This window comes from Galeopterus variegatus, unplaced genomic scaffold, assembly GCF_000696425.1.
Source record: "Galeopterus variegatus unplaced genomic scaffold, G_variegatus-3.0.2 Scaffold78, whole genome shotgun sequence".
Lineage (NCBI taxonomy): Eukaryota > Metazoa > Chordata > Mammalia > Dermoptera > Cynocephalidae > Galeopterus > Galeopterus variegatus.
In genome coordinates, this window is record NW_007726189.1 from 603,790 (window position 1) to 629,322 (window position 25,533).

The 25,533-nt window shown below is 36.3% G+C and overlaps 1 protein-coding gene across 2 annotated transcripts in view; it reads left to right on the plus strand.

The window, feature by feature from the left end:
- UBE2W (ubiquitin-conjugating enzyme E2W (putative)) overlaps positions 1 to 25,533 on the plus strand; it is a 64,342-nt gene that overhangs the window by 22,013 nt on the left and 16,796 nt on the right. The window contains exons 2-5 of one of the 2 annotated variants that reach the window (XM_008578914.1): positions 4,523 to 4,614; positions 9,784 to 9,886; positions 20,581 to 20,736; positions 24,694 to 24,769. In XM_008578914.1, coding sequence (XP_008577136.1) covers positions 4,523 to 4,614; positions 9,784 to 9,886; positions 20,581 to 20,736; positions 24,694 to 24,769 — 427 coding nt within the window. The remainder of the gene's footprint in view (positions 1 to 4,522; positions 4,615 to 9,783; positions 9,887 to 20,580; positions 20,737 to 24,693; positions 24,770 to 25,533) is intronic. The other variant, XM_008578908.1, reaches the window with a different exon arrangement.

A 25,533-nucleotide genomic window follows, 5' to 3' on the forward strand; every position in this document is an offset into this window, starting at 1 on the left:
ACAAAAAGGAAAAAAAAATAATAATAATAAGAAAATAAATTTTTCATAGATAACTTTTAGGCCCCTTTTTTGATTGGGAGAGTGGATGTCTCTATATTACTGTATTATTCATTTTCTGTCACTTAGAATACCTGGAACTGGGTAATTTATAAGAAAATGAAATTTATTTGTTACAGTTTTGGACGCTGGTAAGTCCAAGGTAAAGGGGCACATCTGATGAGAGCCTTCTTCCTGGTGGGGGACTCAATACAGAGTCCTGAGGCAGCAGAGGATATCACGTGGCAAAAGGGGAAGAGCATGTGTTAATGCGCTCACTTGTTCTCTTTATAAAGCCACCATGCTCCTCCTGTGATAACCTACTCATCCATTAACCCGTTAATCCATGAGTGGTTTAAAGAGGGCATAGCCCTCATGATACAGTCGTCTCCCAAAGGCCCCACCTCTCAACACTGCCACATTGGAGATCAGGCTTCCATATCAGCTTTGGAGGGACAGACATTCAGACCATAGCAATTGCTATGCAAATTCTGGGAATCAAGTTCATATTTAAAGATTGACTGAGGGCTGAGCCGTGGCGCACTCAGGAGAGTGCGGCGCTGGGAGCACAGCGGCGCTGGGAGCGCAGCAGTGCTCCCGCTGTGGGTTCGGATCCTGTATAGGGATGACTGGTGTGCTCACAGTGCTCACTGGCTGAGCGCGGTGTGGCCGATCTCAAAAAGGACCAAAAAAAAAAAAAAAGATTGACTGAGGTCATGTATTGGGGAGGTAGGTATTAAATACTGAGATAAGAATCATTTTAGTCATATTAAGTTTATTTAAAACTTACTCGATGAAGTTTTATTTTTCAATTAGTTCTGGTACACTAGGGGTTAGGAAAATTAAACTATAATAACATATTTCAAAGACTTTAAAATGTACAATTTTCATATTTTAACATCTTTCAAATCAGGATATGTGTTATTGGTGTTACAGTTTTCAATAGGCAGCAATTTTTCTTTTCTAGTGTTATGGGAAATAATGGTGCATCTTAGATTCAGAAGACAGTGGTACATTTGTAATATATTTGTTATTAATTTTCTCATACCTCACCAACTTAGGGACAGACAAGGGTTAGATTTGGCTATGAACCATTGGAACTCTAATATCTCATGTACTCTCCTCTCCTTCCCCCCATGGTTTCTGGGTATTCCTGCTGCTTTAGTTACAGTAGTTAACCTTCTGCAGTTATTTTCCATTTTGTATTTATATCAGTCTGGAGCTGCCATTTTCACTACAGTCTGGGAAAGCAGGCCAGTATTGCTGTGATGGTTTTATAAGCTGGTGGTGTCATTGCTTTTGCTGGTGTTCTTTCCTAAAGCTAGTGTTTCTCATCGACTTTTGTTAACACTTTGTCTTCAAAGTTAAAAGATGTTCCCATACTGGCCAGCCACCCAAAAAAAAAAAAGTAAAAGGTGAGTGCCTCCTTGTGTAATTATAGCTTTCTTTTGATTGTATAACCTCTAAAAGGTTATAGAGATCTACAAATGAATATGAATTTTTATTTATCTTTACATTAAACTCTTTAGGTCCTTATTTATTTATATATATAGGTGTTCTATGTTCACATTCAGGTTACCTTAGAACTAGTTTCTTAGAAGAGCCAGAGGACCCTTGCAGGGCCTGATCACTTACTTCAAAACAGCCCTCTCTGGGCCGACCCCGTGGCGCACTCAGGAGAGTGCGGCACTGGGAGCGCAGCTGCGCTCCCGCCGCGGGTTCGGATCCTATATAGGGATGGCCGGTGCGCTCACTGGCTGGGCGTGGTGCAGGTGACACCAAGCCAAGGGTTGCGATCCCCTTACCGGTCACAAAAAGGACAAAAAAATCAAACAAACCAGCCCTGTCTAGTTTATTCCTGAACAAGGGAATTCCTTGTTTTTGAGAACCTGCCAAACAGATACATTGTTTGACCTTCCACTCTCTGTATCCTTTTTTTTTTATTAGTCTTTTTTTTTTTTTTGACCGGCAAGGGGATCGCAACCCTCGGCACAGTGTGGTCAGCACCACGCTCAGCCAGTGAGCACACCGGCCATCTCTATATAGGATCCGAACCTGCGGACTTGGCACTACCAGCGCCGCACTCTCCCAAGTGAGCCATGGGGCCGGCCCTGTTAGTCTTATTAGTAAATCAGTAAATTATTAATTTTAGTAGTGGACTTGGTAAGTACTCATTAACTCCCAAAATGCTGTCCCTACTCTGTCTATTGCTGGGAATGTGGATGTTCAAAGTAGTTTATTGCCTGTTAGCTAAGACAGCGAGGGGTTGGCATGAATTGTCTTTTTAATGTAGTGACTTCACCACCTCAGTAAAAAAACATGGTCCAGTGAAGATCTTTAATTCTGACTTGGTGATATTGAAATGAAAAAGTGGATAGTAGTCCCTTCTCATGGGAGGGTGGAGGGAGGATAGAGCAGAAGTCCTGTATTATCTCTTTCTGTGTAACCTCTAAATTTAGTAATTAAAAAAAAAATTATCTCACACAGTTCCAAGGGTCAAGAATCAGAGTCTTAGCTGAGTGGTTCTGACTTGGGTCTTTCCTGGAGTTTGCAGGCAAGATATTGGCCAGGGCTGCAGTCATCTGAAAACTTGATTTGGATTGGAGATTCTGCTTCCAAATCACTCACATGGTTATTGGCAGGAAGCTTCAGTTCCTCACCATGAGGTTCTCAGAATTAGGCTGCTCACAACATGATAGCTAGGTTTCTCCAGAGTAAACGATTTGAGAGAGAGTGAGTGACCAAGATGGAATCCACAGTTTTGTATAACCTTATCTTGGGAGTGACATACTGTCATTTCTGCTGTATTCCATTGGTCACACAGACCGACTCTGGTACAGTGTGAGAGGGAACTATACAAGACTATTCAAGAGTGTGAATACCAGGATGCAGAGCTAATTGGGGATTCTGTTAGAAGGTGCCCACCAGATGTACCAGATGTAAGAAGTAGTCTCAGGGTGGAGAAAAACATTTTTTTCTGTAGCACCCTTCACCAATATGTTTAGGAGACCTAGGGATAATTATACCAATAAAACTCTTAGCTTGCCTTTATATCCTTGTTTCAGTTGGTAGTTGTGCAGATTGCCTCTCCTTGTTGCACTAACAAGGGCTGTCTTTCCTGTCTTAGTACTAAGTTCTCAAGACCTGGAGGATTTCCACATCAGTGTTTCCCAAAATGTGGTCATTGAAACAAGTTTTCTCTGAGATGCCCTGCACTGAGAGGGTTCTGGTATTTTTGCTTTATGTCAGCTTCCTCCCCTTGGAGAGGATCACTGTGCAAGTTATTGTTTTGGAAGTATATGAGGTCAGAAGTTGCAGAAAGTTGATAAGATGTTTCAGCAGCATGTCTTGTTTTCATTGTTAAGTAGCAATTATATTGCAAGATCTGAGGAAAACTTTCTTTTCATGGCAACTTAAAGTCTATTACAATGATTTGCAACAAAGAATAGGAGTTTGTAGTGGTGTTGCATGACTTTAAGCTTATTTAAAGGTGTAATTAATTGAAAAGGCCTTAGAAACATTGGTACATTCATAGTAATATTTTACTGTCTTAAAAAAAAGTAGAAACAAGTTTTTAAGCAGAGAACTGTGGAGTTATGAGCAGATATCCATGCTTCTCTTTACTCCAAGAAAAGGCACTGATTAATAGTCTTTACAATCTTGCATATGATTGTGATAACATTAGCTATTTGGTTTTCAAACCCATAAATTAGGGGCTGCTGTGGTTTTTGTTTTGGCTTTGTTGTGCATTAAAAAAGAATGTCCACTGATGATAACAGGGTAAGAGGTAAACAATGAAGCCATACAAATAAGAACTCCAAATACAAAAAGAAAAATGGAATGCAAGATACATACCTATTTAAGGGCATCTAGTATGCAGAAAAAACCCTTACATATCTCAGGCCCTGATATGTTGTATTCTGATGTCATACGGTAGATGATGTTCATAACAATAACCCTGAAAGATTAAATTATGTGCAGATGATCCTGTTTAAGAAAACAAATACGGGCAGTAGGTTGTAAATTTAAATTATTTTAAAATTTTTCACAGGGTATTTTGTATAAGGTGGTATGCTTATAGTTTCTCTGGAAAGCTTGCCTGTTTGAAAACACATTCTTTAAGGATAATGGAGAGCTATGGTTTTTATCATTGGGAAGCAGCAAAGGAAGCACCGCTAAAACCTTGAAGCAGTTTTAACCTAGGATTGTAATACCTTATAACCTCAGTAGCATAGCTATGAAGTCTTAAAGAGGTTGATGTTTTATAGCTTACTGGCTGTTCTTCCTCACCACTTTACAGCATCAATGTTGAAACATTTTGAAAATTAGGCATATAATAAATATGTAGAAGATATAAGGGGCTTGTAAAGGAAAAGATATGAGTATTTAGAGGAAATTTAATCAGTGATTTCAGACTTTATAACTAGAAGGATATTATGTTGTAAAAATAAATAAATTACAAATTATTATTGATGTTCTTTTCTAGAAACGACTACAAAAAGAACTGTTGGCTTTGCAAAATGACCCACCTCCTGGGATGACTTTAAATGAAAAGAGTGTTCAAAATTCAATTACACAGTAAGTGTTTAATTACTTTTTTCTTTTTTTTTATTATCAATGTAATATATGAATATATACAGCTTCTCCTCCACTTATGATGGGGTTATGTCCTGATACACCTGTGGTAAATTGAAGATACAGTAAGTCAAAAATGCGCATAATGCACTTCACCTACCGAACATCATAGCCCAGCCTAGCCTACCTTAAACGTGCTCTGTGTACGTACATTAGCCTACAGTTGGGCAAAATCATCTAACACAAAGCCTATTTTATAATAAAGTGTGCTACATATCTCATGTAATTCATTGAATACTGTACTGAAAGCACAAAACAGAATGGTTGTAGGGATACTTGAAATGTGGTTTATACTGAATGCGTATTGCTTTGGTGCCATCATAAAGTCAGAAAATTATGAGTTGAACTATCATAAGTCCCCAACTTTAGTGCTCACTTTTTTTTTTTTTCCTCGGCATTTGGCCAGTTCGGGGATCCAAACCCCTGACCTTGGTGTTACAATACTATGCTCTAACCAACTGAACTAACTGGCCAGCCCTGGTATGCACTTTTTAAAAATACAGAATTATTTTCATATTTCATTCCATTCTCTTACATCAAGAGGTAAATATATAGTAAACAGATCTTATTCTATGCATTTATATACATGATCAATTTTGTTTTGCATCATTGTATGATATACATTGTTGCATAATATGTTAAGCATTTTTTTTTCCTTTTTGTCTTTTTTACTGACCGGTAACGGGATCGCAACCCTCGGTGTCGCGCCCGTACCGGGGACCAGCAACGGGATCGCAACCCTCAGTGTTGCGCCCGCACCGCGCTCAGCCAGTGAGCGGGAACCGGTCTCCACATGGGATCCGAACCCTCAGCGGGAGCGCCGCCACGCTCCCAAGCGGTGCACTCTCCAGTGCGCCATCGGGCCGGCCCTAAGCATTTTTTTTAATACAACTATATCTTTGGTTAGTAAGTTTTTTAAAGTTTCTCGTTAGCAGACAGCATTTAAAAACTTGTGTCTGACTTTGTTTATGAAATGATCCTTGTGTAATAGAGCAGCTTGGTATGAGGTTATCATATTTTTTAAAAAAAAAATTAGGGATTTGAAGAGAGTTACAGTCAAGAGGTGTCCCATTCCCATCCCCTGGACACATTAACTGCATGCTGTACAGAGGGGTAACTAATGAAAGTGCAGATCTCAGCAATCTCATTAAATATATGAGAAACTTTTCTATGGGGAGGAAAAAAGTAAGGGTTGGAAGGAGAAGAACACAAAAGTATTCTCTCTAATTCAGCATCTTCCTTGGAGTGCAGAAGGTGATCCTTTCCAGATATGATATCAAGAATAGAGAAAAGAGGACCCTCTCTTAAAAATGAGCATTTGAATTTGTTTGAAATATTTTCAAGAGTATCATCCTAAGATCTCAGCAACCAGTATTGTTGATCCTTACCAGTCCTTTGATTTAATAATTTTGTAGACAATGGTAAATGTTCTGAAATTGCAGGGGAATTTAAAATAATTAATCCTCTACTTTAAAAAATCTTCAAAAACATAAAAGGAAAAGAGCAGTAAGATAAAGTTTACTATAGACCAACTTGGAGGACAAATGGGCCAATTCAAATATTAAGCTGTATTCTAGGTCCAGGGACTAAAAGTTACCAAAATTTAAATAACAGGGGAAGTACCTATCTTTTCAGAAGAAACAATTTTGCTTACCTTTGACTTATGAGTTAGTACCTAAGCAGGAGTCAAAGCTTTAAAAATATTGAATGGATGTATTGACTATCTTTAAAATGTCATATAAATCTTTAGTGCTGTAGCAATCTCTTTAAAACATTGCTGAGTTCTCAACTGATTTTTCACTTGAAACTACTGTTCTAAAACAACCCAAAATGGAACTAACTGTTTTTCACCCTGGTGCAGATTATATCCCATTTTTATCTTTTTCCTCTCTTCCTTTGTTAATCTACCTCAGAATATCCTGTAACAGGTAGCCCTATGGTTCTCAAGGAAATTGATAATAATCAGATTGCATCCTCTTTCAACCTTGACTTTTTTGGGAGAGTGGGGAAACCACACAACACAATGATTTATAAAAAGTTAAAGGAATGTTTAAAATTTTTACAAATAGAAGCATTAAGTTGTTATACCAGAGATTATAACTGTCAAAGCACCAACATCTTTGTTACAGAATAAATCTTGTAATTTAGAGATATCGGTCAGGCAAGACTTTTTCTTTTAAAATAATTTATTGTAAATGAACCATAAAAATTTTATTGTCTTTGGACCTTCTTCCAAGATAAAAATAGTATGATAAAGAATCAGATCTTGGGCCGAGCCCGTGGCGCACTCGGGAGAGTGCAGTGCTGGGAGCGCAGCAGCCCTCCCGCCGCAGGTTCGGATCCTATATAGGGATGAGCGGTGCACTCACTGACTGAGCGCGGCGCGGCCGGTCTCAAAAAGGAAAAAAAAAAAAAAAGAATCAGATCTTGGGCCGAGCCCGTGGCGCACTCGGGAGAGTGCAGTGCTGGGAGCGCAGCAGCCCTCCCGCCGCAGGTTCGGATCCTATATAGGGATGAGCGGTGCACTCACTGACTGAGCGCGGCGCGGCCGGTCTCAAAAAGGAAAAAAAAAAAAAAAGAATCAGATCTTGGGCCGAGCCCGTGGCGCACTCGGGAGAGTGCAGTGCTGGGAGCGCAGCAGCCCTCCCGCCGCAGGTTCGGATCCTATATAGGGATGAGCGGTGCACTCACTGACTGAGCGCGGCGCGGCCGGTCTCAAAAAGGAAAAAAAAAAAAAAAAAAAAAAAAAGAATCAGATCTTAAAAATCATTGCCTAAATAGGTTTATATGAAATGTGGATATGTGTATGGAAGATACCTAAGGAAGGTGATGAAAGCACAGTAAGCAGCTTTCTGGAACACAGTTTGGTAGCACATATTGACATCTTAAAATATTTGAATACCATTCCGTTTGATGTAGTAAATACACCTGTACACTGTCCAAAGGAAAGGACAGAGACATACAAAAAGATGGACTTATCTGTACTCATTTCAACATTACTAATTCTGGGGATAATTTGGAAACAATGTAAATGTCAATAATAGGGAAAGGGTTTGTCAAGGTAATGCAGTAAAGTGGCATCACTTGAGTTGTAGTCTGTAGTCAGCGTGTAAGGCAAAAATATGTATTTCGTATCATCATAATTACCTTTAAAAGTTTCTTAGAAAGGTCGTATTAGTATATATATCCTGTCTTAAATCCACCAAAGCCAGTTTTCCCTCCAGAGCAGAATAGATAGTTGTTTCTTTGATTAGGAGCCATGATATGTGAAAAAAAATTCAAGATTTTAATGTTTAAACATTAAACTCATAGGAGTGTAAGAACTGAGACTGAGAGAACAGCATATTCACTTCTCTGGGGCATATGCTCATGATTGGAATCATAAATACTGACAGTTTGAATTTATGTAATTTAAGTGTGCACATAATACAATTAAATCTTCTACAGTGAACATGTTACTTTTTAATTAGTAAAAACTTATTAACCATTACCATGCACGATGTTGAAAATTATGCTTTGTTTGACCTATCTTGTACCGATATACAAGGATTAATGAGATACTTGCTTAGCTATTATTTAAAAGCTGTGCTTGTATAGGTGATGTGGTATGTTGTGTATCGTAAAAATTGCCATTTAAACAGAATAAAAGAGCACCAGAAAGTCTTCTAAATTTTTCTTGGAATATCACTCTGCTTAGTTGATGTGGAGAGAAAGATTGCAAGGAATTTTGAAGGCTCAGGAGGACCTAGTTTAGAGTATAGGCGTTTTTTTGTTTTGTATGCAGCTTTTGCATTGTATTAAATCTACTGGTTCTGATGTCGGGAGTGCTAGGTTTTTTGCGTATGTAGTGTCATTTATCTTTCCATCAAACACTGTGAGGTGAATATCTCTATTTTACAATCGAAGTAGTTAAAACTGGAGAAGTAAAGCAGCTTGCTCACACAGCTAGTTAAATGGCAGACCTGTCTAATTTTACTATAAAATATTGCCTGTCAGGTCTGTGGTAATATCTTTTATTACCATGTATGGTTTTCAGCATGGATTCTGAAAATGAATAGCATGCTCTTACTGTCTGTATGCTTTAGCAGATTTATTTCAGAGAATAGGCACATTTACTGTTTTACATACTTCTAAGTCCATAGTATGTGGGGTGATGACTTGAACCCCAACTGTTCTCTCTCTCTTCCTTTTGTTTTCCTGTATTTAAAATAATTAAGTTTTATACCTCAAAAGTATAAGATTAAAGGAATTGGCCAGGTGTATGATAATCATAAGTGACCGAGCTGTAATTAGGAACTCATTCTTAATTTCACTTCACTTTTGCTTCTAAATGCTGCCCCATCTTTGCAATCATTATTCTCTATTCCTCTCCGTCCCCTTTTAAAGAGAATAATGGGATAGTATACAGAATATAAATAAAAACAGATTTATATTCATGATTGTTATATATGAAAACAAAGTAAGCTTGCATAGATGCCATAGAAATATATTCTGGGCTTAAACAATTGAAACATAGTGAGAGATAAAGAAAATGCAATATAGAGCCTTGCTTAGCCATCAGATTAAGTAGACTGATGTCAACTTAGCTTCTTTTCTCATTTATTAGTCTTCTCCAGAATATTGATGAGGAAATCGGTTTGAAGTGACAATCCTTTGTAGTCATTATCAATATCTTCCCTTATTGCTTCTAACATTGATATCAGAAAAGCAGTTGATTAGTTTGATATTTTTATATAATGTTTTTCAGTCACTGTAAAATGTCTTTTGAAAAAATAGGATAGCATAAATCAAAAAGGAAGAGCACAGGTTTTGGTGTCAGCACATCTGAGTTTGGTTTTTATTTTGTTAGTTTTTTATACCTGGGTTAAAATATGGCTCTGTCCTTTGCTAGCTGTCTGACCTTGATCTAGTTATTTAATCCCTGAATGTCAGAGAAGGGGCCGGGGCAGGGGATGTTAATACCCACTCTGAGAGTTGTTGGGAGGAAGAAGTATGCTATTACACATAAATGACTCCTGTCCCAATGACTGGCATAGAGGAAGTACTCAGTGTTCCCTTTTCTCACCCACAGTCCCTTTTATCTTAAGTTTTTATTTGTTTTTTCTATTTTAGGTGGATTGTAGACATGGAAGGTGCACCAGGTACCTTATATGAAGGGGAAAAATTTCAACTTCTATTTAAGTTTAGTAGTCGATATCCTTTTGACTCTCCTCAGGTAATTGCCTTGCTTTTAAATTTTTTATTGTATATTTAGATTTTAGCAAAGTGCTAAATTAGTGACTTTTGACTCAGTAAAAATGTATAAAATAAATTCATTATAAATATGGGGATGATTTGTTCTTTCATTATCTTATTTGTAATAGAAACAAGATCTTACCAGCAGTTTATTGGGATCAGGGCTTTGCTGCCTTTGTGCTTTCAAAAACGTAGGATGGTTTCTTAAGTTAACAGAAAAGGGGATAGAAATCTAAGCAGGCCTCTGGATTATGGAAGAACCATTTGGGGATAACTGAAGGTACATCTTCCTAGGTCAGGTGATAGAATGACATGGTGAAGAGGCAAATGCTTATTGAAAGGAGTGCTTCTTTGATTTACATTGACACGCTGTCTTTGCAGCCTTTCAGTACTGCAAGGGCAGAGTACATTGCTACATGTTAAATATCTAAACATCAGCCCCAAATCTGATCATTATAATTTGAGGCATGTCGGTTTAGTTAATGGCTTAATACTTAGGCAAGAGATAATGGTAGCAAAGGAACATTTTTGAGAGCTGTTTAACTGGTGAATGATTAATTGGAGAAAGGGAGGCTCTAGGATGACGTCCAGGTTTCTGGCTTGGTAAGATGGGTAAGTAAGTTACTAGAATACTTATTTTTCAGAGAACTATTATAACAAAGTACTTCATTTTTAAAATTTGAGGTTTGCAAGATCTTTTGGCAAAAATGCTAAGACTTAATGCCAGTTTTCTCTAGTATTGCTAGCTAATGAGGTGTTCTGGAAGATTAGTCAAATACTTGAAATATTTCCCAGATACCCAAAATTCAGTTTGTTAGGTGCTAAAATCTACCATCTTCAGGAAAATCATATTTCATTGCCACTTTAAACAGAACATGCCAAACATAGCTTAATCTTTTTTTGGCCATGTAGGAGAATAGATGGAAGTCTATTATTACATTGTGCTATAGATAAAGAGATAGTTGTTTTAAGGAATAGGATTAAATGGATTATGATTCCTTAGTTCTAAAAAGTTTTCATGTGACCAGAAAACTGTTCAAATTTTTCAAACTCATTTTTACCATTTTCATAAATATTAAAGTGAAGGGATATGTGAAGACTGCAATCAAAAGCCAAAGCAGAAATCTTCCTTCTCTCCACAAATTTATCTTTACTTTCTCTTGTTGCCTTCTGGCTCATCAGTGTCATTTCTGACTATTAATGCATGAAGGCAGTGGGGTGTCAGGTATCCATTCCCTTGCCACCTTCCACCTGTTTTTCTACCTTACTTCAACTAAGTTTGCTGAAGGTAAATGAAGGGAGACTATGAGACACCAACTCAGAAGCTTGTTACTAGTGGGATATTGGAGAAGTCTTACTCTGGGAGCCCACAAATTTTTCCTCAGAAGAAAATAATAAGTAAAAATAACAATAAGTACAGTCAGCCCTCCAAATCCCTGGGTTCTGCATCCATGGTCTTGAGTAGCCATGGGGAATGCTCAAGCCTGGAATCAATCCCTTGCAGATACTGAGCGATGACTATTTCTGTAAACATGAAATCAAGTCAAAAAAGTGTTCTAAAATTTCTCCTTAGTATTTAATTCTAAATCAAATATCAAACTTAAGTCTCATTTTGAATTTCATCTTTAATATTTCTGTTAAGTTACAGCATTTGTAATAAATTTTCCCTATCATCTTCACATTCCTTTATTCTCCTTTTCTGTTTTTACTTCTGACTCCCCTTCTGATTTTGGTGTTCTCCGGATTCTGTATTCAGCCTCTCCCTTACTCTTTCATCTTCAGCCATCTTGCACCACTAACTCCAAGATCTACAGCTCTGGGGACACTTCTTTCTAAGGTTTAATTTCACACTCTTGTTGGACATACCTGCTTGAGTACATTTAGACACCTCAAACCGAACACATCTAAGCTCAACCCTTTCCAATAACAAATTAAGGAAAATCTTCCTTCCTGTTCACTCTCTGCTTTATATTAAATTCTTTCCTTTCCCTCACTCTTATATGCAGTTTTTAAAATCCTTTTGCAATGCTTGTTAGTCTGCTCCTTCTTATCTTACTGTAAGTGCTGTAGTCCAAATTTTTATCTTAGAGTTGGACTGTCACAGTAGTCTCTAGTTCTTTTCACTCCTGTACATCCTTTTGCAGTGCCATTAGATTTTTTTGAAGGTGTAATTAACTCATGGGTTTTTACATAGACCAACAGAACCCCTACCCGCCCCCCCCCACTTCCCCTACCCTCCGCAGTAAAATCTCTTAATGGTTCTTTATTTCCTGTGGAATCAAGTCTTTATTTTGGCATTCAAGTCCCTTTGTGGTCACATCCAATCAGTCATATAAATTGCGTATAGATTTCAAGATTTTTCCAATAACTGAAACTTGCCAGAGATCCTTTGCCCTGCGGAAGTGGTTGGATCAAAGGTTTTCACCATTCACCAAAGATTTTGTTTGATGAAACTGCAGCATTGGCACTTGTTAGAACAATTAGCCTTTCATCTTCGTACACATTAGGCAGTACTGAACTTATCACTACTTATAAGAATAGAATTTGGGAAACATCCCTAGAATAGGCCAATCTCATTGTGAAATTACTACTTTTGTACCTGTAAATGAGATTTGTCAGGCCATTACATACCTTTATAGTTTGCTCTGTTTTTTCTCCTTTTGATGATAATTAATTTCTCATGTTGTATTTCACCTTACAGTGAAGTATATCTAAAACAGTCATTTTTAAAATTTTTTTAAAAATTTTTTAGTTTTTGGTGGCTGGCTGGTATTGTTTACTTTAAAAGAAGGAACGGTAATAAGAAGTTTTTCGGTTAATATGGGAACAAATATGAGGCACCTTTTTATCACTGTTTTCCTCTAATATCTTTCTTTATATATTCTATTTTCCTATCCTAGGATGTAGGTAAATGCTTGGCTAATTCAACATATATATTGAGTACATATTATCTACCAAATACTGTTCTTTGTACTTGAGAGATGGGAGAGATTAGAGAGATTAAAGAGGCTTTAGGCCTGCCTTTAAATAGCTTATAATCTGTTTAGTATTTGGATAGGTAGAAATTTATTCATTTGTTCTGTAAGTATTTACTGAGCACATATCTATTTGAGTGAAACAAATTTGAGATGCATCTATATTACCTTATAAATGTCCCAGTTATAGTTGTTTTTAAGGTTTTTAACTCTAATTTTTGTTGAAGAAATTTTAGATATTTTTTTTTGTGTGTGTGTGTTTTGTTTTGTTTTGGTGGCTGGCTGGTATGGGGATCCAAACCTGTGACCTTGGTGTTACCAGTACCACACTCTCCCAACTGAGCTAACCGGCCAGCCCCAAATTTTAGGTATTAGAAATAGGAGGGGACGTATTTCTTTTAGAGGGACAGACACTGTGCTAGGTTCTGGTGATTCAGTGGTGACCAAAACTGTAACAACAAAAAATCCTACTTATGTGGAGTTTGCATCTTTGCAGGGAAAGACAGACAATAAACAATAATACAAATAGTATGGAAGATGATGGGAAAAAATGTAGAGAAGAGGGTTGAGGGTGTTGAAGTATTGGGTAGGTGGTCAGGAAAGGATTCACTGAGAAAATGACATTGGAGGAGAGATCTAAAAGAGGTGAGTGAGTAAGCTATGTGAAAGAATTGAGAAAAAGAACAGGTGAAGAAAAAAATGTAAAGGCACTGAAGTGGCATATAAGCAAGAGGAGGAGTTGTAGGGTATAGGTTTGAAAGATAATTTGGACTGGAGGGTCCATCACAGATTGTATAGGCTATTTCTAGCCCATTGTAAGAATTCTGACTTTCTGAGTGAGATGGGCAAGGCTTTGGAAGGTTTTGAGCAAGGGAATAACATGATCCTATTTAAAATTAAAAGGAACAATCTGGCTTTTTAGTGGCACATAGACTGTTGAGGGTGCAAAGATACAGGGAGACTAGATTTGCTATTACAGTAATCCAGGTGAGAGATGGTGGTGACTTGTACCAAAAGGATAGCAGTGGAGATTATGGGAAATGGTCATATTTTGGACTTATTTTAAATGTTGGGTCAACAGGATTTGCTGATGGATTGTTGTGGAGTATGAATGAAGGAGAGTAGTCAAGAAAGCTCTCACAGTTTTTGGTCTGTGCAACTGGAAGGACAATAAATTATGAATTGTATGCTTTGGGAGTTAAAGGGAAAGCAAGTGACCAATTTGGAATAGACTAAGGGAGAAAAGAAAAACCTATTTGAACTGGTTGAACTGGGCCTTAAAGGACAAGAAGAGTTTATATGAAATGTGTGGGGCAGGGAATGAAAGGACTCAGCTCTTCTGAGATTTGTGAGCATGTGCTCTTGTAGTTTTATGTGTAGATACATGGAGAGATCTGGCAGGAGATGAGAGTGGAAGGATATTTGGGAGCCTGATGAAAGAGGGTCTTGCAATGTGAAGGAATTGGAAATTTATCTCATAGGCATGGGAGGCATGGTTAGACTCCATCAAAACTGAAGTTCTCAAGCTTAGTGTCTATACTCTTTTGCTTCTTTTCCTTTCTACCTCACATTAGGAGCTCTTCCTTTCCTTCAGGTAGCCACTATTTGTACTTACTTCCTCTATCAAAACATTCTATATAAGTGAAACGTCTGAAATGCATCTTTATTACCTTGTAAACATCCTAATTATACTTGTTTTTTAAGCTTTTCGACTCTAATTTTTGTCGAAGAGATTTTAGGTTTTTTACAAATAGGAGGGAAAATATTTATTTTAGAGAGGAAGGGACATTTTGTTTGATCCTGAAACCATGTTGATGCTACGAGCCGTGCTGAAAGTACATTTGCCTTAATTATAAAGCTATGTAAGGGGCCGGCCTTGTGGCTCACTCGGGAGAGTGTGGCACTGGTAGCGTGCCGAGGCCGCGGGTTCGGCTCCTATATAGGGATGGCCGGTGCACTCACTGGCTGAGCGTGGTACAGACCACACTGTGCACTCACTGGCTGAGCATGGTGCAGACCATACCGTGCCAAGGGTTGTGATCCTCTTACTGGTCAAAAAATAAAAATAAAGCTATATAAGTACTGGGGCAAAAGAGTAATCGCTTTTCCCTTCATCCCTTCATTCTCCTTTCCTATTTGTGCTCTCTTAACATAGACCCTTCTTTTCTGTTGCTCAAAATTCCTTTATTGCAGAGATCTAGAACCTGTTTTCATGGTGTACTCATCCTTTCTTTTATTCCTGGTCTGATTCTTTTTGCTCTCTCATATGATGGTGGTCAAGCTTTCCAAAGTCTTGAATAATAATTTTTATTGCCTTAAATTGTGTAGCATCTAGAATAACTGACAAAGAGTAGGTGAACAGTGAACCCTATTCATTAAGCCTTCAGGGCGAAGCAGAGAGAAGATAAAGGAGAAAACTGGTAGGATAGAAGAATTCAGGGTCTAAAGAGGACAGAATGGTTACCATCAGAGGGAATCCAACCTTAGTTTCATTGTGTCCAAGAATTGTGTCTTTGCATGGGGCTGGCCGGTTAGCTCAGTTGGTTGGAACGTGGTGCTGAGAACACCAAGGTCCAGGGTTGTCGGGCCTTAAAAACTAATGCCGCCTTAAGTGACATTACAAGCAGCGCCATTATGGGCCCACAAGGGTGCATTAACGTGGCAGCCTAAGATGGCGCTGGGAGGAAGTAGGGTGGGAGTGTCTGCAGGAACCTTGCCTCATCCCTTATTGGCCAAATACGCGCTTCCGCGCTTATGAACACTGCGTGATTGCAATAGCTAGGCATTGAGACAGGGTGCATGCTCTCGTAACGTTTAAGCTGATTGGAGGATGTAAAAAACTTCCCTTCCCCATTTGCCTTTAAAAGCAAGTGCTTGTGTGATAATAAACAGAACTGCTCGACAGAACCCCAAAACGTCTGAGTGTCCTTTAACGGGCTGGTTGGGGCCGGCAGCTGTGCTCACCTCTCTTCACGGCTCTCTTCCCCCATCTCCTCCCAACAGGGACCGGAGGGAAAGAGAAATCTGGGCCATTCGCTCGCCCACCAAAAGGAACGAGGCTAGGGCTGTTTGGGTCGGCCGGCAGAGGACCCGACACAGGGTTCGATCCCTGTACCAGTCAGCTGCCAAAATAAAAAACAAAAAGAATTTTGTCTTTGCACTACATATATAGCTGCAACATAGTGGTAATTATGGAGTACCAAGGAAAACTACTAATATTGATGCTGCTGATACATAGTAGAGGACTACAAGGGGAAAATTGAATTGAAAACTTTTTAAAAATTCCAACCCCTGGTCATTTTTGTCAAATATTTACCACTTATGCTAGACTGTGTATATCATATATTATACATAAGTAGATATCTGATTTCATTTTTATTAGAACAATAAACCCTCTGCTTGTATGTTCAGTTTTTGTAGTTGCTCATTAGGTACTGTCATCTGCTTATAGTTTTATTTTATTTTATTTTATTTTTTGGCTGGCCAGTACGGGGATCTGAACCCTTGATCTTGGTGTTATCAGTGAGCACCACACTCTAACCATCTGAGCTAACTGGCCAACCTTTACTTATAATTTTAACCAGAGAAAATGTTTCGTCATATTGTCCCGTGAGAGACTGTGGTATCCATATCGTAGATTGGCTTTTATAATTATAACCTGTTTTGTACTGTTCCTTGTGCGTATACTGTGTTCTGACCCTGCTCGACACCATATTTAGTGACTGACTTTCTGTCTCTGGACCACTAGTCTGAACACAGTAGTGTGCCTTCTTTGTGGTAAGATAATCAGTATTCTGAGGTCTTTCAATATCAAGCCTGAAGTTTAGAAATTCTTGAATTTCTTGTTAGAAAGTTACCTAATTGTCATCCTTTATTTTGTTCTTAAAAATAATGCAGAGGTTTTAGTAAACTATGTGAACGTATAGAAGTGTACAATTACAGGTCTAGTTTCAATTATTGATCAGTTTTCATTCAATTAATGTAAGTGTTGGTAACAATCAGATTGAACTGTTCTCAGACTATATTAAATTTGAGTGGTATTCATTCTTTTTCTAGGTTTTTATCACATGGTGGCTTTTAGATTTTAGATTTTAGTAGTTTTATGAAAGACATTACAGAAACAGTACCCAAAAGTTACCCAGAGGTTGGCCTGCTTAAAATTTTGCTTGGATGTGGGGTATGCATACTTACCTCCAAAGTTAAAGGTATCCTGAACATAGTTCTCTCTTAGCTCTCACCTGCTCTTGAAAATGAGCCAGACTGACAGGGAGATGTTTGAAAATTTAGACGTCTGAGGACTGCTTTGTAATGTAGACTCAGAACTTCAAACATAATTCATGTGTATTAGGTCTAAGATTCTTTTCTAAAATTGTAGCTTTATTGCCATCAAATATCTTGTTCAGAATTTTATGATTCCATCTAACTGTGGTTTATGCAATGGGGAATGTATATAGTCTCCAGTTGTTAACTTTTTAATCTATATAACTAGTTTCAATCTGAATAAGTTAGTAAAGTTCCTGTGGTCTCAAATACATTGTTTTTTGTCGTCTTGTCTCATCAGTTCTAGATAGTTTTATCAGCTACTCGGGACTCCAGTTTTTTTGTTTTTGTTTTTGTTCTAACTTTAGAAACAGTAATCTCTTGAGCTTTCAGAACTTATTTGGCTGCATTAAAAATACTGAAATGTGCATTTCCTCCTTTGTCTTGTACTGAGTTTTAAATAAATGAGGATGGGTAACACTATGTGCTTGAAGAAACATTGCCTAAATTACTCTTTCCATAACATGCAGAGAACCAGAGTAGCAAAGTTTACATTAGAACTAACTGGAAACTGTGCTTAGCAGCCTTTTATGTGAATAAACTGTTGAAAAAATTTTTTTCTTTTATTTCAGGAATTCACCTCTGGCATGTTAAACTCAGCCTTTCCATGTTTAGACAAACTTCTAAAATTCTGTATCTGGCAGGTTAGGCCCTAGGGGTTATCTGTAATATGTGCAAATAATGAATTCCCCTGTTTTTGGTTGCTAAAAGTTTCAGACTGGCTGCCTTTGCCCTGCATGCAGCATGTTTAAAAGCCCCTGCTTTTTTATTTAAGGGCTTTGAGATCTGATTTATTTTTATTTCAGTCCCCTCCACCTTCAGAGCTGTTTCTGTCTTCTGATTTCTGGTTCTCTTCTCTGCTTATAGAATGTTTGCTGCTTCTGCTGGAAATGTCTTCTACTGCCACACATCTCTTTTCTTTCTATTCATTCCTGATTTCCTTTCAGTTCATGTGTACATCTTGGCTCTCAGGCCAAGTGATTTAGTTTATAACCATTTCTCTCCAAGAAGAATACTGCTTTCCTTCTACTTTGTAGATTGGCTAGACAAAGCATGTCGTGATAACCTTTGTATCTGGCTGTCTGTATTTTCCTTGATGGTTGCTGATACCCTTTTTTGCCAAGGAAGATAACTTGGCAATTCTTCACTTTTTGGCACTTTCAGAGCACTAATCTATTTGACCTTGCTGGAAAAAAATATCCTTTAAAAAACAATTGTGGCCAGGGACTAAACTCTTGGGCATTGTTTGTATTCTTAATGAAAATATCCTACTGGTCAAATGACTTTTTGTGGCAAAATGAATACTCCAAAGCAGATGCATATTCTGTGAAACTTGTAAATTCCCATTCTAGACATATATAACACATTGTGAGGAAATCAAGTGCATCGATATAATATAGTTCACGTATATAAAAAATTAAACTTCATTAAAAAACAATGTGGATAGACTCAAAATGTGGAACTTCAAGACCATTTATTTAAGTACTTATTTCCTTTTTCAGAGCAGCACTTTCTTTTTAAGCAAAAAGTGATGTAAAGGGCACTAGCACTGATAGATGTAATTTAGATAAGTGACATACTTAGAATGCCTGTTCCAAAGTCAAAAGTCCTTTTAGTGGGTCTTCTATGATTGGTTAGGACAGGTAACTTGATTTCTCTTATTTTGACACTTTTATTTTTCAGCTTTATTTTAGCTTTTTTTTTTTTTTTTTTTTAGTGGGAATGGAGGGTGGATGGTCAGAAATTAAAGAAAAAAAATAGAAAAGAAATATATGCAAGTATGGAAAATCATTCCTTTGGGGAAAAAATTCCTTTTGCTGCCTTATATTAGTTTCAGCCAAGAAAATGAGTTCCATATGTTAGTATATTTGAAGTATTAGAGGACTCCTACTTGTGTAAAAGACGGCTTTGTTGAAATGTAAATATTTGTAAAATGTTAGCAAAGTCAGATTTGTAGCTAGATATTTAAAATATCTACAAAATATTAGCTTATGGTACTTTCTCATAACATAATCCATATTTAACTATGGCATACCTTACTCTGACCATACGTATTTCACTGGCTCTCTTTTCTGCTCTATAAAAAGAAAAATGAGTATGCGTAGAGCAATGTATATATTTCATCAGTTTATGTTATAACTTAAGGCAGGATTTTTCCTTACTGGTATTCTGCTATACTCAGATAGGAGGCAGTTTGCAGAGCTGAGAGAGGTACTGTAAGTCTGGTTTGGGAACTATTAATTAATATCTGATGAGCTTTATAAAAATCTCATCATAAGCAATGAATCAGAATCTGTAAAAGTAGGACTCCTGAATTTATATTTTCAACCGGCTCCTCAGGTGATTTTTTTTTTTTTTTTTATGGTGAGGTCAGGAATTAGGAATACCTGCTAAACTACAGATTAAGTAAAAATTGGTGGGTTAAGTCAGTTACGTTTTTTGTGTAAAAAAATAAATTATTCTGGAGTAAGCATATTTATATAAACATTCTTAAACATTTGACCTCTGCTTTCCTTGAGACTTCTCTCTGGACTGTGTTTACAGATTCCTCAGGGTTTATGAATTTATTATCGTGCCTGTTCAGATGATTAGGTAGATAAGTTTAAGAAACACTAATGTTAGGGTATTTTTTTAATTATTAGGGCAAAGAAAGGAAATGATAGACTTATTACCATTCAAAACAGTGCTGAGGCAAGATGGAGAAAGGAAAAACAGTGTTAGAAGAATTGAGTAAAAGGAAAGGCAGAGAAAAACAGCAAGTAATTGGGAGAATCTCAGTCAACCTTTGTTTTTTGTCTAGGCACTTATAGTTATTTGCTGATTAATAGCTAATAATTTGTGCCCATCATAATGGATGTGTAAGTTTAAAGGAGATGGAATATGTGGTAGTTATTCCCCTGTGCATATAGCATCTCAGGTGCTAGCATTGCTACAGGTGATAAGGGGTTGCTACCTTATGTAATTCATATTATCTCAATATTCAATAACTTTGGAATTTTAGTGTATTTGATTTTTATATGCAGAGAGCAAAGAGTAGAATTTGAAAAAACTATTTTTATAAGTGCGGCTGTCTTTCGCTAGTGGAAAAAATACATAGTAATTTATAAATTTTAAAGGTAATTTATGAGAAGTAACTGAAATATAAGACAATCGAAGTTTTTCCCCCTACTACGTGGTTATTCATTCATTCAGTGAAACTGATATTTACTGAGTTAATGAAAATAGACAAATAAATACTTGTTTATCTTGTTCCTGGCACTGATTTTGGTTTGTTTTTATTTTGTTTTTTAAAAAATCAATACTTATTAAATGTGGAGAATATTTTAGTTTTTGGTAATAGAGAATATTTGAGTGTTAATGGAATTTTATTCTTTCTTAGGTCATGTTTACTGGTGAAAATATTCCTGTTCATCCTCATGTTTATAGCAATGGTCATATCTGTTTATCCATTCTAACAGAAGACTGGTCCCCAGCGCTCTCAGTCCAATCAGTTTGTCTTAGCATTATTAGCATGCTTTCCAGCTGCAAAGAAAAGGTAGGACTTTTCAGAATCATTCCAGGTAATATCTCTTCTTTCAGTTTAGGTAAATAATTTTATCATAAAATTTTTTTTTATTTAAAGGAAGAACTTAATGCTTTTTATTTTTAAATTGTAGGGAATGTCATGTTTAGTAATAAACTAGAAAATTTTGATATTTTTTCATTCCAAATAGAAGTTTTAAATGTTAAATTGGCTAGAAGTCAGACTTACTGTTTTATATTTTTTAAACAGGAAATTTGTACACGTTCTCAAGTAATCTGAATTTTATTTCCATAAGAATACACGGGGCAAAAGTGTACAAGAAGTTCTTACTTCTAGGTTTCACAATGGAAAGCCCCAGAAACAAGCATCATACATCCCTTCTACGCTTTGCCAGTTCCCACCTTATCAGCCTCTTTTAGGAGATTTCCCAGGAAGCTCTGCTTCTGATTAGGTTGGAATAGGAGGACCAATTTATCACGAGTTAAATTTAGGATACCCTTTAAAAGGTATCTGTATCTCTGCATTTCTGGCCCTCTTGACATTTCTCTTTGAGGGTTAGTATAGTACTATATTCATATGTTTCTGTATTTTAAAGACTCTCTTCTCCATAAGAGTTTCCTTTTGTATTCTGCTTAAAGGAGGAACAAAATGCCCTAGAAATTAGGGAGCTCTGTGTGTGTGTATGTATGTGTGTTTAGCAGTTTTTTTCACTGTTCTCCAAATTGAAATGGCTGCCATCTTTATTAAATTCATATTTAGGGAACTTTTTTTTTCTGGCAGCTGGCCGTTATGGGTATCTGAACCTTGACCTTAACCTAATACCATGCTCTAACCAACTGAGCTAACCAGCCAACCCTAGAGAACTTTTAAGATAGTAGTTCATATTAAAATGATAGCTTATTTAGAGTCTAACACTCTAAGCCACTGTCTCACAAACTGAGTTTCTTGGAATGTTACTTCCATAAGATGTTTCTTAGTGTTAGATTTAAAAAACAAGCAAAACAGATTTTGTCCAAATAAGCATGGGAAATAATTGGTTAAGTTATATTTTTTTAAGTTGTAGGATTAAGAATCCTTAATATGCAATTTTATGTACCATTTAAGAAAGAAGAATCTTCTAGCAATTAAACTATGACATACCATTAATTATAAGCCACACATCCCTATTCAGGAATATTAAAATGTACAGAAAAAATGTACATCTTAGATGAAATAGGGTACATATATTTAATGTTAATATCACTTTTTAACTTCAGTTTCCCTTTGCTTTTGGTTTTTCTAAGCTGCATTTTAAAGCTGTAATTGAGCTTTTGTTGACCCCAACGGCTTTGGAAACAAGTCTCATTCATTGCTTCCATATTTTCTCCTCTCACCTACCCCAACACACCCATAGTTTCAAACTTTTATGTATAGGGGAGACCAATTTACAGTTACAAAGGCTTCTACATTCCTCTTATGCTTAATGACTCTAGAAAGGTGAGGTAGTAACTACAGGATTTAATAAGAAAAGCTATTAATAGATGAACACCAGTGATATTTACACATAACTCTTGCATGCGTCTTATGATTATTAGCTTTTTTTTGCATTGAAATGTAATGATTTGCTATTAAAAACTAGACAATTACTGTTCTTTATATACATCCTTTATTCTTTTCTAACCCTCACTATTCCCTCACTTATATGTTGTCTGCTACTAGTGTTTCTTACATACTTAAGTATAAGACTAGTCATTCAATTTAAATTATTGATAAACTATATACATTGGGGGGAGGTGGGAGCTGGCCAGTACAAGGATTGAACCCTGGACTTTGGTTTTATCAGCCCCACACTGTAACCAGCTTAGCTAATTGGCCAGCCCTGATAAACTATATTTTTAATAGAATTATTGTATAATGCGTTTAACCAAGATAATCTGGAAGTCAGAAACCAAGATATTCTGGCAGTCAGAATTTCTGTGAAATATGATAAAATTCAACAAACATTTATTAGGTACCTCCTATGCACTATTTTTTACTGTGATAAGTGCTAGGTTACAAAGATGAAGAGGAAACTTGTTTCAGCATTCAGATCTAGCGTAAAATAAGCTTTAAAAGGTCTGTTAAATACCCACCTAAAAGCTTTGCTGTTAAAACGGGTAAATTTTCTTCTGTGGTAGACATGCTTCCATGGGCTGTACTTTAGTAGTTAACTCGTTAATTTTAATTTTCGCTATAGGTATTTAGGACTTTATTCTTTTATTCCAATTTCCTTTTACACAGTCAGGAATGGTTCCCTGACCTGAAGGCATTTAAATCTAGTGTGTCAGTAGATTTCAGCAGATTAAAGATAATTTCTAATATTGAGACCAGGAACCGTTCAGTAATCTACCCTTTACTCTCATTGCCCTTATAATAAACTTAACATTGTCTAAACCTTCCAGCTTATTTTCCATTACTAAAACAATTTGGTAATACTTCCTGTTTGTATAGTTGGTTTATTTTTCTAAGAACCATATCTCTGTAATCACTTACCGGTTTGGTTATATTCTTGACTTAAGTAAATGAGTGTTTTTTTGATGATTCTTGGGATGATTTCATGATTTTTGATGACTCTAAATCAATATGTAGATGAGTTTGTGAATTTATTTGCTGTAGTAGTAGTGATTATTCCACATGTACACAGGTTTGACATTGCAGGACAAACAATAGAGGAATATCTCTGAAGCAATCAGGCTTCTAATTTCATAATATTAATTTTTCAGGAGTTTTTTTCAAATTGTATTAACAGGGTGATTTTGGATAGTTCAACGTCTTGTGCTCTAATGTTATGTTTTGTTAAATGAAATTACTATTAGTATCAACTCTTAAGGGCATTATGAAGCTCACCTAAGATGATAGTTATGTATATGAGTTTTAGAAGTGCCAAGTGACTATTTTTCTTCCTGTTCCCTAGGTAGTCCTACTCACCATTGCTTTCTAGTTGGACCTTCCTTAAATGATGTCTTACCAAATCAACTTCTTTTGATTAGCCTAAGGTAGAGGAAAGGATTCCTTTAATCTCTCATCTTCATTAGCTTTGCTGAATAGTTGAGTCAGAAAAGATACCTTGTCTAAGCGCCACAAAATATTCAAGGATAGGAAAAAAATAATCAAATTATCAGTGAGAATAGTTCTGTAAGTAAGCAAAAAGGAGAGCACGGGATGAGGATATCTACCATCTATAAACCTTCCATCGGTAGTTTAAATATAAATTTGACATGTTTTCAAATCTTTGTAGAGAGTCACATATTTCTTGTGTCTGTCAGTATCCAACAGTTTTCAGGAAAAATCTCTTTCATAATCTGTGTTCAGAGTCGTTGTCATCACTGTTTCTGATGTAGCTCCCTTGCAGAACTGCCATATGTTTTTTATATTGTTTTAGTCAAGGCATATGTATAGCAGAAAAGACAGTGTATAGCAGAACTGCCAATACATGGTTTTTCCTATTTCTTCTTACATATTGTTAAGAAATGGAATCCTCTGGTGTGTTCTTGATGGTACTAGATTATGGCAAAATAATACTTCTTTATGGAGGTTTATAAGTTGCTATAGTTCTTCAGACAAACCTAGTTAGGTACAGTTTTCTGTTTTAATTAGCTCACAAAAGTAATTATTAAATTATTTCTAGGGAGATAACACGATAAATGAAACCAAAATTATTTACAACTTACTGCTGCCATTTTTGATTGATAGTCATTCTTTAATGATCCCACTCGAGTCTAACCCATACCATACACACATTCCCTTTTTTTAAAAAAAAATTTAGGTGTCAAGAGCCTACATTTCCCAGAATATATTTATAGTTTTTATTCTTTCAGCTACACTACCAGTGTTTGTGTTGTTTTTTAATGCTTTCTGTAATAATTTTGCTTAAGCTTTTATTAAAACTATCTCCCTCTTAGTTTTACTACTTTATCATTTCTTACCAATTTAAACTCTTCTTTATTTCAGAGACGACCACCAGATAATTCTTTTTATGTGCGAACATGTAACAAGAATCCAAAGAAAACAAAATGGTGGTATCATGGTAAGCAGCTTTAATTTGGAATGATAAGTTTTTAGTATTTTAGTTTTAAAGATTATATATCTGTTGCTAAGAGACTTGGGAAAAACAAGGGAAGATATAACTTGTTATTTTTTAATATGGAGAAGTTTCTTTAAAATATTGTAAGATATTTTATGGTAAGTTAGACTAGATTTTTTAATCATAGCCACCATTCAAGTAAAATCTAAAATTATTTTAGTATGAGATTACTATTTTATTACCTTTTTTTGGTTAGGCTTTAGATCAAATAACAACTAGCTATTGGGAAACCTTTTATTTGAAGTAGCAGTTTTGATGCCTTGTGTACTCATTTGGTTCTGGAACTGTTTATAATTGGGGGGAAAGCACATTAAGTTAGAGGCGCCCCATTAAATTAAAGAAAGCTCTTCCTATTCTAATAGTTATCCCTCAAAAAATTTGAGGTTCTACTGATTTGTAGCTTTATGAATAAAGTGCTCTCAATAATTTTAAATTTTTATTGTTATTTGGGAGGGTAATGGTAGGTTTATAATTCACAGCTGCTAGCATCATTTCTAAACTGACTTTAGTGCTTCCCCAAAGAGGTGTTCGAAATTAAAAACAAAGTTTATATTCGTCAGTGTACTTTTTGAAACAAGTGAACAAAAACTACCCCCTGTGATTTTGTATATATGAGAACATTGCCTTCGTTTTCTTCCTTCCTTCCTTCCTTCCTTCCTTCCTTCCTTCCTTCCTTCCTTCCTTCCTTCCTTCCTTCCTTCCTTCCT